General features: G+C 38.8%; 2 protein-coding genes across 2 annotated transcripts in view; both read right to left on the bottom strand.

Moving 5' to 3' along the window:
- Nucleotides 1-617: 617 nt before the first annotated feature.
- Nucleotides 618-2,826, bottom strand: fkbp7 (FKBP prolyl isomerase 7). The gene is made up of 4 exons (XM_084421007.1): nucleotides 2,413-2,826; nucleotides 2,092-2,243; nucleotides 1,441-1,568; nucleotides 618-1,343 (listed from the first exon to the last, which is right to left on the bottom strand). Exons 1-4 carry the CDS (start codon nucleotides 2,637-2,639, stop codon nucleotides 1,182-1,184), a joined length of 669 nt encoding a protein of 222 aa, XP_084277133.1. The 5' UTR covers nucleotides 2,640-2,826; the 3' UTR covers nucleotides 618-1,181.
- Nucleotides 2,827-3,159: 333 nt separating this feature from the next.
- ttn.1 (titin, tandem duplicate 1) overlaps nucleotides 3,160-12,047 on the bottom strand; it is a 135,871-nt gene continuing 126,983 nt past the window's right edge. The window contains exons 206-211 of the mRNA XM_084421004.1: nucleotides 6,880-12,044; nucleotides 6,640-6,796; nucleotides 6,018-6,514; nucleotides 5,765-5,918; nucleotides 4,722-5,006; nucleotides 3,160-4,593 (exon numbers count right to left, since the gene is read on the bottom strand). Coding sequence (XP_084277130.1) covers nucleotides 4,295-4,593; nucleotides 4,722-5,006; nucleotides 5,765-5,918; nucleotides 6,018-6,514; nucleotides 6,640-6,796; nucleotides 6,880-12,044 — 6,557 coding nt within the window. The 3' untranslated portion in view covers nucleotides 3,160-4,294. The remainder of the gene's footprint in view (nucleotides 4,594-4,721; nucleotides 5,007-5,764; nucleotides 5,919-6,017; nucleotides 6,515-6,639; nucleotides 6,797-6,879; nucleotides 12,045-12,047) is intronic.

Here is a 12,047-nt window from a genome sequence, read left to right as displayed (position 1 = left end):
TCATTTAGACCCTGGTTCTTGCGGTGTAAACACGGTCGCGTACCAGCCCAAAGTTCCTGCAGTGGAAACGCGGCTTAGGCAGATGTTGTTTATGCTCAAACAGCAACATTACACTCTATCTTAAGTTATAAAAGTGAAATCATAATCAACCACCCCTTTAAACAATGTAGAGACTTCAAAATATTAACTATGATTAACTAGGCTACTTTATATTGTATTTTTGTGTAATGGAAATGTTCCAAGGATGTTAAATGTTCTTCATGGAACCATATGCCAATAAATAACCATTATTTTTAGGTAGAATGTGTTGTATTTAGATATTCTGAGAACATATTTTGAAAGGTGCTGGCTTTTAAATGAGGAGTTATTTGAGTTAACGATAACAAGCTTCACACAGAATGCATCATAGCCTTCTATGTCTGAGGTTGCAATGACACATTATTCTTACATGTTTTATCGTAGTGTTGTTGGAGATACTTAATTCTTGAGTACTTTGAGGCTGTATAATGTATAGATGTCACATGAGTTATATTCAAATACACATTATTTGTGTATTGTTTTATTTAAAATATTTTATTCTGTGGTTCAAAATAAAACAAAACAAAAAACCCTGGTTTGATAAATTGGAACAGATGCAAGCTTTATTCAACAAAATTATTGATTTGAATGCACTGACACGAGTGGATGAGAACTGAACTAAGCTGGACAATCACATCATTGTTTTCTGCAGAACTGCTTTATAGATGTAATGAACTAATTTAAGAAATTGATGATCTTTACAATGGAACTGAATCAACACTGAACTGACTTCAGCTGAACAATGACACTATTTTCTTTTAGAGCTGCTTTACAGCAGAAATGAACTCTGTATGCATCATTGAATCATTTTTCTGTTATCACTGTAAATCTGCTTTGAAACAATCTGTATTGTATTAAGCGCTATGTAAATAAAGGTGACTTGACTTGACATGCAAGCATTTAGAGAAAAGTTCTAAAACGTTTTTAAAAAGCATCTTATCTACTCAGGTTTTTTTACATGGCACAATCAATGCAAGTTAGTATTTCAGTCAACTTTATTTAAAATTTAGTGGTGTTTATCAAAGTAAAATCCTTGATCACAATATGAAGAGTATCTTGTAAAGAATGTCCAGTGCATGACTCCATGAGCTGTCTAGTAGTGTTTACAGTTCGTCATGCCCATAAACATTGTACTCCGTGAGTGATAAGGTCCCATCAGCATTGTGATCATTCTTTTGGAACACATCTGCCACAACATCATCAAAATAGGATTCATCTTTCTGTGAATGTAACTTCTGTGCTTCCAATTTCAAGTATTCTTTAATCTGTAAATCCAAAATAACAATATATGTAAATAATAATAAATAAAAAAAATCAGGAAGGCAAAAGTAAATTCCTAATACAACAGTATGACATATTTACCTCTTCTTTTGTCAGGGCCTTGTCGTTGTCAGCATCAATTTCTTTGAAGGCTTCTATGCTGCGTGGTCCTCTGGTTATGAACAAAAGCTCGACCTCAAAGATCACTGTTGCATTCGGTGGTACAGGACCTATTCCACCAGAAAAAGGTGATTGTTAATGGTTTATATTAACTTAACTTTTAAATGCTATTTGCTTCATAATTAACTTAGATTTTTATGTATTTGATTATTTTAATAATTTAAATTACGGGCCTGTAGTAGAGAAAATAAATATATATATATTTTTATATCATTTCACCTTACTAAGTAGCCTATGTATGTTCATGAGTAGCATTTAGGCCTATGTTTCTTTCATCACCACTGTCCAGCACCATCCTGAGCTCATTTTTGTTGTTGTATTGTATTGTTGTCTGTTGTACTGAAATTATACTTTCTTATTTTTAGTTTAAAATAAGTATACTAATAGCACACTTGAATAAACTTATTTTTTGTAAGGGCGCACACACTGAGAGAGAGAGAGAGAGAGAGAGAGAGAGAGAGAGAGAGAGAGAGAGAGAGAGAGAGAGAGAGAGAGAGAATGAATGCAAAACAGCGCCACACGTGTAAGCAGGGGCTGTATTGATTCTCTAAGTATATGAAGTAATAGACCTACCTTTTCCTTTCTCGCCATATGCCAGAGAAGGAGGAATTGTAACTTTTCTCTTCTCACCGGGACACATGTCTTTCAGCCCTAAATCCAGCCCCTTAATAACTTCTCCAACGCCTAACACAAACCAGTGTGGGTGACCCGTGTTTGTCGACCGACTTGAAAATGAAAACAAACACTGGTTTAGGTTGGAAATAAAAATACTTTTTATTTAGCACGTTAGTAGCCTACTAAATACACTGTTTATTACTCTACCTTGAAGCAGATAAATATAACATGCAATACAATATTTAATGCAATAACTTTGTGTAAAAAAAATGCGTTTACCTGCAATAGAACTGAGATCCGTCTTCAACTAGATATCCATCATAATGCGCATTCAGCATGTCTCCTCTCTTGGATTTCTGGCTGCAGTTTTCAGGCAGAAACGTAACCTCAATTTTAACATTGTGTTTTGATTCATTTGCACGAATTATTACGACGAGGAGATTGAGCGTTTGCAGAGTCAAAATCAAACAAAAGTAAAACGTAGACCGTTGGGACATCTTGCACATCTGTCGTCGTGGCGTCGGAGGCTGGAACGCTGACGCGGCAGTGCCGCCCAGTTCTCAGATTTCTCACTTGACGTTTGAGGTGTTCAATGGTTTTTCTTTTTTTGCAATAGATTTAGAACATATTCAGATGTCCTTGTTGGGACATTTGGTCCTCACAATGTAGGGATATATATTATACATGTGTATCACCGCGAGAAGAAAATTCAGAGAAGCAAAATGAGGAAGAATAATTAAGATGCTGTTTTAGACAGAGCATGTCGTAAAGCAGGTCTGCAGGACACGTTTTTGTGCGTGATAAAAACAATGTTCCTATTTGCTACTGGACATTACTTTATGGGTTTATTTTAACCATTTAAAGTGTGTTTTTAACTAGTGCAAGAAACAGAAAGGATGATTTGTTACTGATTCAAACAGGCTATCCTTTTAAATATCATCTGAAATTAGATAAAACTGATTTTCTATGAAAACAAATTTAGTTTTGTAACCATACTATTGAAGACATGAAACTGTTATTCAATGACTGAGTAAACATGTTTTATACATTAAGTAGCATTCGTTTATGGAATACAGACAGACAATTTATGGTGCTGAAAACATGCTTTATTAAATCAGTAATTCATAAAACTCAAGGAGGCTGAATATATGTGTAATACTACATAAATTAGTTCTAATAAATCAATGTGCAGGGTATTACAGTAATGTATTTTTCTTTTCTTCGCACAACACATGAAATCTCTGTGGTACATAGCTTGATGGATACCCTGACTGCTGACAAAGTGAGATTCTAATGCTAACACACACACAAACACACAAAATATAACCTAGCAATCCTCCAAGAGTTGGCACAGCTTCTGCAAAGAAGCACTTGAACTGATTTTACAACTATTGGCCAGGTGATGTTACTTTAATAAAATCAAAATTCAAACAGTCCTTTGCCAGAAACCTTGCACAAACATTATAATTAACTCATTGTGCAGGCCGCTCGCACATTGAGCTTGTCATTAAAATGGCGGTATGACTTCGTCAGTCTGAACACAAGGCCTAGTTGTCCTGCTTACATGAGGGTAATGCAAACAGCACTCAAGGCCTTATGTTCAAGTCATAAATTCTTGTGTACTGCATTACTGCACGCACAAATGTACAGTGTATAACTTTGTCTCTTTGATTTTAGTAAACTTCAACAGGGAGCCTCTCTACCTGTTGAGGCAATCTTAAGACTTCAACTTATTGTTGAGGCACATAGTTTTGTTTCGTTTCAAGTTTTACAGGGTATTCGTTCCATGTGAAACTTTCTCCTGTTAAACATTTAGTTCCATTTGTTAATATTGTCATAAATAACAATGCATACATTTTCCATAACCGGTAAATTCGGCTATATACATTATGTACATGTCACAAAATGGTGCAGAACTTCTGGTCATAATTATCCAATATGGCACATTTTATAACAGCTTTAGACTTTAGTCTAGTTTGGCATAAATTAACGTCAAGTTTGGTATAAAAATAGTTCATATTTACAAGAACAGAAATCCAGGTCTTTATCAAGAACAGAGTATTTTTTTCTCATTCTATAAATAAAAAGGTTTTGAATGAGGGAAATGGGGTGAGGATTGGATTACTATTATATAATAATTATTATAATTGTACTTTTTTTTTTACATGGATCGAATGTTGACATTGACAGTAGTGGTATCAGATCCAAACTCGTTAACAAGTTTTAAGGTGTATGCACCAGCATCAGTCTCTTTCACTCCACTTATAACAAGAGTGGTGACATCCTGAGAAGTCTCAATATGCAATCGTCCACTCTCCTCCTTGCTGGACAGTGTCTTCCCTGAATGTGACCATTCTATGCAAGGGCTTGGGTCTCCAATGAAAGCACAGGCTACAGTCAGGACCTTCCCTGACTCGATACTGATATCTTGAGGGGCAGCCTCAATCTTTGGTGGTATACCTGGTTAAAAAACAAATTTGTTATTATTATGGTGATATAGCTCTGCTGATATCTGTTTTGTTGCACTGTAAATGCTTCTTTTTTTTCCTTCTTTTTTTTTGCAAAGATGCATATATTTTCCATCTCACCTTTGCGGGTCTGAGAAATGGCTTTGATGGATGACCCCTCAACATGCGAGTGACTGGACATTGCCACCATACTGCTCGAGCTCAAAGCCATCATTCTTTCAGAAGTCATAGAGGTCATGCTAGACGCTGACATGCTCTCAAATTTAACCTCAGCCATGCTGGAACTGCTGAAGGATTTCTCTTGCATTTTTGAAACCACATGCTTGGCAGCATAACTGCCCTGCATGCTCGTAGCATCAGATGTTTTCTCCATAATTATCATTTTGGCAGGTTCCTCAACCAGAGCTGTGAGAGTGCAGTAAATAATTACCATGTCACTGAAGCAACTGATTTCATAAAAAGGTACAACAGTCAATTCAAATGGCATTACTGGTTTCTTTTTTCTGTTTAAAACATTTGAGGATATTCAATGTAAATTAGACTGGAACGTTTGTGATGGCATTGGTATTAGTACAATAAAAAAATATTTTAGTTGCACACTTGTACATTATACCTTTAAGAAAATTAATTTGGTAAGGCTAATCAGAGAACACAGATTTCGGATTATTTTGACTATATTTTAAATATGGTGTTATTTTGTTGAACATACTGTACACATAAAATGATTCAAACTATGTGAAGGCATGGCTAATGGATGGTTAATAATATGGTTTGGTTATTTAAAGACTTGAATATACATGCAGTTACATGCAATGCTTTATCATCACATAGTGTGGAAATTAATTCAGTAGGCGACCAAGGATGCAAATCAAGCTAACAAAAAAAAAAAAAAAAAAAATCTAGATCAAAATAACATAGTTCTATTTATAGAAGGGAATGGTGAGATTTTGTTAATGGTTATTTTGTTAGCTTGACAAGTGAGCACTGACGATTAGTGTGTATGATCTTTTAAGTCAGAGTTTTAATCAAGAGACATCATGAACATACAGTAAGGGTATGTGTTTGGTTTGACCATGCATTTTATGTACTGTAATGGACAGGATGCTCATACTTTGTTACTGTAAGAGTGCTAATTTATTCTTAGGAATGGATCAAACACTTACTGAGGACATTCAGTGATGATGTTGCAGAGCACTGTCCAAATTTATTCTTAGCTTTTACGGTGTATTTTCCACTGTCTTCAATGGTAGCGTTGTGAATCTCAAGTGTGTACACATTCTTAGAGCAGCTGAATTTCATGTTTGGTGTAATAGATATCTGAAAGGAAATGTAAACAAAGTTAACAGACTGCTATGAGTGAAACACAAATAAGTTGTTTTTGTTTCTTTCCCCAAAATATAATGACAAACCACTCACGACTGCATTATCCTTGAGCCACTCGATTTCAGGAGAAGGTTCACCAGTGATTTCGCATGTGAATGTGACATTTTGTCCCTCGTTAACATTCTGGGAGCGTGGTTGCACAAGGAAACTTGGTGCATCTGAACCCATTGCACTGATGGTCATATCAAACTGGCACTTGACCACACCATGTTTAGTTTTGGCCTCACATGTGAGAACTCCCTGGTCATGGTAGCTGATGGTTTTAATTGTCAGGGTGTGATCATTGCCTGACACACCATACCTGTAGTTCTCTGAATTTGATAGCTCAGCTCCATTCAGGATCCATTTCACATCAGAGGCTTCAGGGATGTTTGCTCGTAGTGTGACAGTCTGACCTTGATTTATTGTTAATTGGGTTTTTGATGCTTTAATTTCTGTGAAGGACTGCACTTCCTCATAGGCAGTCTCCTTTTTCGCTATTTGTTCTAGAAACTCTGTTTTTCTTTCCACGGCAACTGCTGTTGTTCGTGCTGGAGCAGAAGGAGTAGATACTTTTTTATTAAAGAACAACTGTACATACAAAATTACACAAAATTATTCTTACTAAAATTATATTGTATGTGTATTTTGAGACCTGAAATGTGCTAAATAATACCTTGAACCGTAACAGTGCAGTTTGTAGTAACAGATCCAGCACTGTTTTTGGCTGTACATGTGTATACTCCACTATCAGAGACATCAGCTTCATAGATTTCAAGATGTGCTGAACCATGCTCTTCAAAGATTTCATATTTTCCACCTTGAGAGAGGTTCTGGGAGAAAAATGTTCAAATTGATTAGTAAATCAATCCATTCAACTATATATATTTTTATAAAGTAAAAATATCTTTCTTACCTTTCCATCCTTCATCCAGAAGATTGTTGGTTTAGGCTCACCAGACAGTTTCACTATCAGCTTTATAATAGTATCTGCAGAGGCTGAAATGTCTTTTAGTTCTGCAGAGAAGGTTGGCTTGGATGTTTTTTCTTTTGGAGTAGGCGATTTTACCATGGGTGGGGACTTAACTCTTGGTGGAGATTTGATTGGTTCAGGTGATTTAATTCTCTGTGGAGACCTAATTCCAAATGGTGACTTTATACGAGGAGACTCTGGAGACTTTACTCTTGGAGGTGAAGCAACAACTTTCTGTACAGGTGTTGGTTTACGAATTGTTAGACTGAACTGTGCCTCCTGTTTACCATCAGAGTTCTCTGCCACTACAGTGTAATTACCTCCATCTGACATTTCTACTTGGGTTATCTCAAAAGTAGATTTATATTCAGTTGAGGTAACATGGTGACGACGAGATGACACAATGACTTGTCCCTCTTGCATCCATGTTACAGTGGGTGCAGGTTCACCATCAACATCACATGTGAATTTGACCGATTCTCCCTCTGATACTGTGAGTGACTGTGGTTTAGTCAGAATTGCAGCTGGAGTCTGTTTCTTTTTCTCAACCACTTCTTCCACTACTGTTGTCACTTCTGTAGCTTCAAGTTTGGTCTCTGACATTTTCTCAACCACAACTTTCTCAACTGCAGTCACTTCCATAGTTTCAAGTTTGATCTCAGATGTCTTAATTGTCTCTTCTGCCCTCTCTGTTTTAGTTTCAGATATTTCGACTTGTGTTTCTGATGCAGTTGCTGCTGTTATGGATGAAACATGATACACATCTGTTTTAGTCATCTCAGGGACGAAGGGGGTCGGCGGCTCCTCATCTTTGCGTTGTGAGGCATATGCAGAAAATCCACCCCCGGCAACATCGAGAGTGGCATAGTCAGAAGCTTCTCCCTTTGCATTTGTACAGACGACACGGTAGGTGCCACTGTCCTCTTCCTGGCAATCAATGATTTGAAGAGACAAAACACCACTCATGTTAAACATACGATATTTTCTGCTTTCTTCAATCTGCTGCCCATTGTGGTACCATTTAATCTGTGCTTCTGGCTTAGATTGGACATTCAGTGTGAATTTGGTGTTTTGACCAATTGGCACACGGTGAGAGCGCATTCTTACAGTCACCCTGGGAGCATGGTCAAGAGTAAAAGGCTGCTGGGTCACAATTTCAAACTTCCTCTCAGTTTTCAAGGCTTTCTTTCTTGACTCATACCTTGACATATAATCAATTTTTGTTGACAAGTCTGGTGTAGTGATTGTTTTCTCAGTAGAATCAAGGCTGGGTGAACGTGGGCGTGTCTTTTCAGGTGAAGCCGTTTTAATCACTTTTTCTGCCACAGTTGCAGAGGGTTTCTTGGAATGACTTACTGTAGTATAGCCAGGTGAGAATGCTGTTGTAGATATATCAGTTATCACTGCTGCCTCAGTTACTGCTGCCACAGAAACTCTTGTTTTTTCCTTTCTTTTGACCTTTGTTTTCTCCTCAAACTCAATGTGTTGCAGTTGGCTCTTGTAGGAAGTTAATTTTGTTGTGGTAGTTACTGACCTAAGCAGTTCATGGTCTTCTTTTTCCTCATAGAGCCTTTGCTTTTGCCTTGGAGGTCTGTATGTTGCCCTTTCATGACGCTGACGCAAGTCAATATAGCTTGGACCAGCCTCATATTTAGATGGAATACGATATGAGTCATATGTTGGAACTTCCTCCCCTTCCTCTTCGTCATATGTAGCTCTCTTAGGTGATGGGTGACGCAGTGCAGAAAGTTCAAAGCGTACAGGGCTCAGACTTGGTGGAGAAGCAGAATAGCCTAACTCAAGTTCATCCTCAAGTTTGAGTCTTTCTTCCTCTGTTCTCTTCATTGAGAGGTATTCTTTAACTGGCAGAAGCAGTTCCTCATCAGAAAGATCACCAAGAGAGCGTCTCCTGATTCTGTAGTAAGCCTCCATTTCTGGAGAAGGTGTGCGATGTCTTGCTGGTCTTACAGTCTCAAGGTCATCTTGTGAAACAGGAATATGCCATTTTGGCTTGTATTGGTCTTTAATTCTTGGAAGGGGTACTTCATAGAACTGGTCCCACCTTGACAGCCGGATGCGCTTAAGTCTTTTCTGGGGGAACTTTTCCATTGGCTCCGGGAACTCATATTGATCTCTGAGTTTCTTGTACCACTTCATATCAGAGAATGGCACAAAGTGTTTGATTTCCATGTCCTCCTCAAGGGCAGTAGGAGCAACAACGCGAGGCGGAGGAATAACATATGGCATTCTCAATCTCTTTTCTTCTGCTCTCTTCTTCTTTTCTTCTTTCTCTTTGGCTTCTTCAGCTTCGCTTTTGACTTTCTTGGTAGTGATTGCTGGCTTGTACATGGTTGCAGCTTCTCTTAGTGCTTGCTGTGCGACTGGAGTAAGTGGGGTAACGTCTGCACCTGCTAGTATCTGAGTTAGTCTTACTTTCTTGTCCATCTCTTGCTGTTCAAGATCGTGTTTCTTCTTCTTTCCTTCCTCACTCACCTCTTTCTTGATATGTGTCACACGTTCAACCTTGAGTGTGGCTTGACAACTTGCAGACCCTGCCGAGTTAGTTGCAATGACTCTGTATGTGCCAGAATCCTCTGGAAGAGTACCTCTTACATGTAAGACATAGTAATCTAAGCCTTCATGCTCAACCTCAATTTGTGGACCAAATGCCAAAGGCATGCCATCTTTCTCCCATTTCAATGAAGGATGTCCTGACACACGCATTTCAAAACGTACACTCTGGCCTTCTCTGCATTCCAAATTAGCAAGAAGACGTTTGAACATAGGTCTCAAGGTGTTATCAGCAGGAGCAGGACGAGGGACCACTTTGAGTCGAGCCTTGCAACTGTCATCACCAAATCGGTTCCGTGCCACAACAGTGTATTCCGCATCATCATCTGGGTCAAGTTTGTGAATCACTAACTGATACAGGCCCTTGTCACTAATAAAAGTGTATTTTTTGTCATCATCTCCTGGCATAATCTTTTGACCCGATTTCAACCACATTACACGAGGTTCAGGATGCACTGTGATGGTGACACCAAAGCGCACATCCTCTCCAATGTAAGCAGTGCGGTTGCACAATGGCAAAGTAAATTCAGGAGGTCTTTGGAGTAGTCTTGATGTGTCAACTCTGCGTTTTACTTTCTTTACCACACGTGTAGTGAAGAACTCACGATAGGATCTTACCCCTTTGACAAAGAGCTCAGCATAGGCACTGTCCTCACCATACTCATTGACAACTTTACATCTGTATGTTCCATCATCTGTTCTGTTGATTCCCTTGATAGTTATGGTAGCAAGCCCATCTTCGTAAGTAATTTCGTATCTAGCACCTTCTTCTAGTTGTCTAACTCCACAGTACCATGTTACTTCGGTAGTGCTGTCATAATTGTCAATGTTGCAAATAAACTTGATATCATCGCCTTCATTGGCAACACTGTGTTTAATTTGTCCTGCAACTGGTCCATGTTCAAATGGTGCAATCTTCACTTTAGAGACTGTTACTCCTCGCTGACTTCTGATAGCACCACCAATGGCAACACGAGCAGAAGAGACAACTGTGTTCCATTCTTTCTTCACCATGGCTCGGTAATATCTCGTATGGCGTGTAATATTGATGGACCTAGTGCTTAGCTGCTCTGAGTTCATCGTCAGCCAAGGATGATTCAAAGCCTCAGTAGCAGTCATACGATGTTTGCGCTCTTTGGTTAGTAGGCGGTCCACAAAGTCTAAAGCCTCAACACTAACATGCTTGAAGGCTTCATCATCAAAACTGTACTCAGCATTGTAAATGCTCTCAATCATTTGCTGATTAGTTTCAGCAGCGAATGGATTAAGTCCACTAAGAAGAACATAAACAAGGACACCGACAGACCACATATCTGTCACAGTGCTAACCATCTCATTTTGATGAATTTCCGGTGCCGCAAACTCAGCTGTTGTGTACTGAATCTTAAATTGGTCCCCAGGTGTAAGGTGTCTAGATTGTCCAAGCTCAATGATCTTGACATTAGTTCCCTTTCTTGTGGTGTACACTATATTTTCAGGCCTGATATCAAAGTGGCCATAACTCTTGCTGTGAAGAAATTCAAGAGCTTCACACACTTGTCTGATATAGTTAACAATTTCACGCTCACTGAGCTCAAAGTTGGCTGTACCAAGGCGCTCAAATATGTCCACACCAGAGATGAACTCATAAATCATGACTAGCTCTTCAGGGCTGTCAAATGACTCATGTAGCAACAGGAAGTTCTTGTGGCGTGCCACATTCAGTGTTGCAATTTCTTTTTTCACTAATGCCTGATCCGCACCTCTAACTTTGACAAATTTAGCCATGTAAGTTTTCTCAGAGCTAGTCTCAATACACCGGTGAACAATACCAAACTGTCCGCGGCCAAGCTCTTCAGCAATCATGTACTTGTTATGAACATTCTTAGTCTCTGAATGAGGAGCTTTGCTTTTGGAAACTGGCCTGGTGTCATCAACTTCTTCATCATAGTTAAGAACTCTTGATTTGTCTTCCTTTGTCACGACAGGTCCACTTGTCTCAGATGGTACACTCTGACCAAATTTATTTTCAGCTATGATACGGAATTGATAACTTGTCTTTCCAAACAGATTGACAACAGTGTAGTGGGTGTCACGAGACTGGCCAACACGTATCCACCTTTCTGCTGTGGTGGCGCACTTCTCTATGATGTAGCTTGTGACTTTACTTCCACCATCACTAGCAGGTGCTAGCCAGTGGAGTGTTACAGAATCTCTCGAAACATCACTGGCTTTGATGCCACGTGGTGGATCAGGCACATCTGCAACATCAAGCTCAACTGTTTGCTGGTCAATTCCAAATCTATTTTTGGCACACACAATATAGAAACCAGCATCATTCCTTTCTACTCCATTCAAAAATACAAGAGATGTGAAGGATCGTGTGACAATAACTTGATAGTGTCCATCATTATCAAGAAGGTCTTGTCCTTTCTGCCAAGTGATAACTGGATCTGGTTTTCCACTGAATGGAATCTTGATGTTCACTACTTCACCACGAAGGGCAGGGATAGCTTCCTTTCCTTGCAGATTCTTAGGTAGATGAATCTTAGCAGGGACTG

Source organism: Rutilus rutilus (assembly GCF_951802725.1).
Source record: "Rutilus rutilus genome assembly, chromosome: 10".
NCBI classification, from domain to species: domain Eukaryota; kingdom Metazoa; phylum Chordata; class Actinopteri; order Cypriniformes; family Leuciscidae; genus Rutilus; species Rutilus rutilus.
This window is presented reverse-complemented; position numbering and strand designations above follow the sequence as displayed.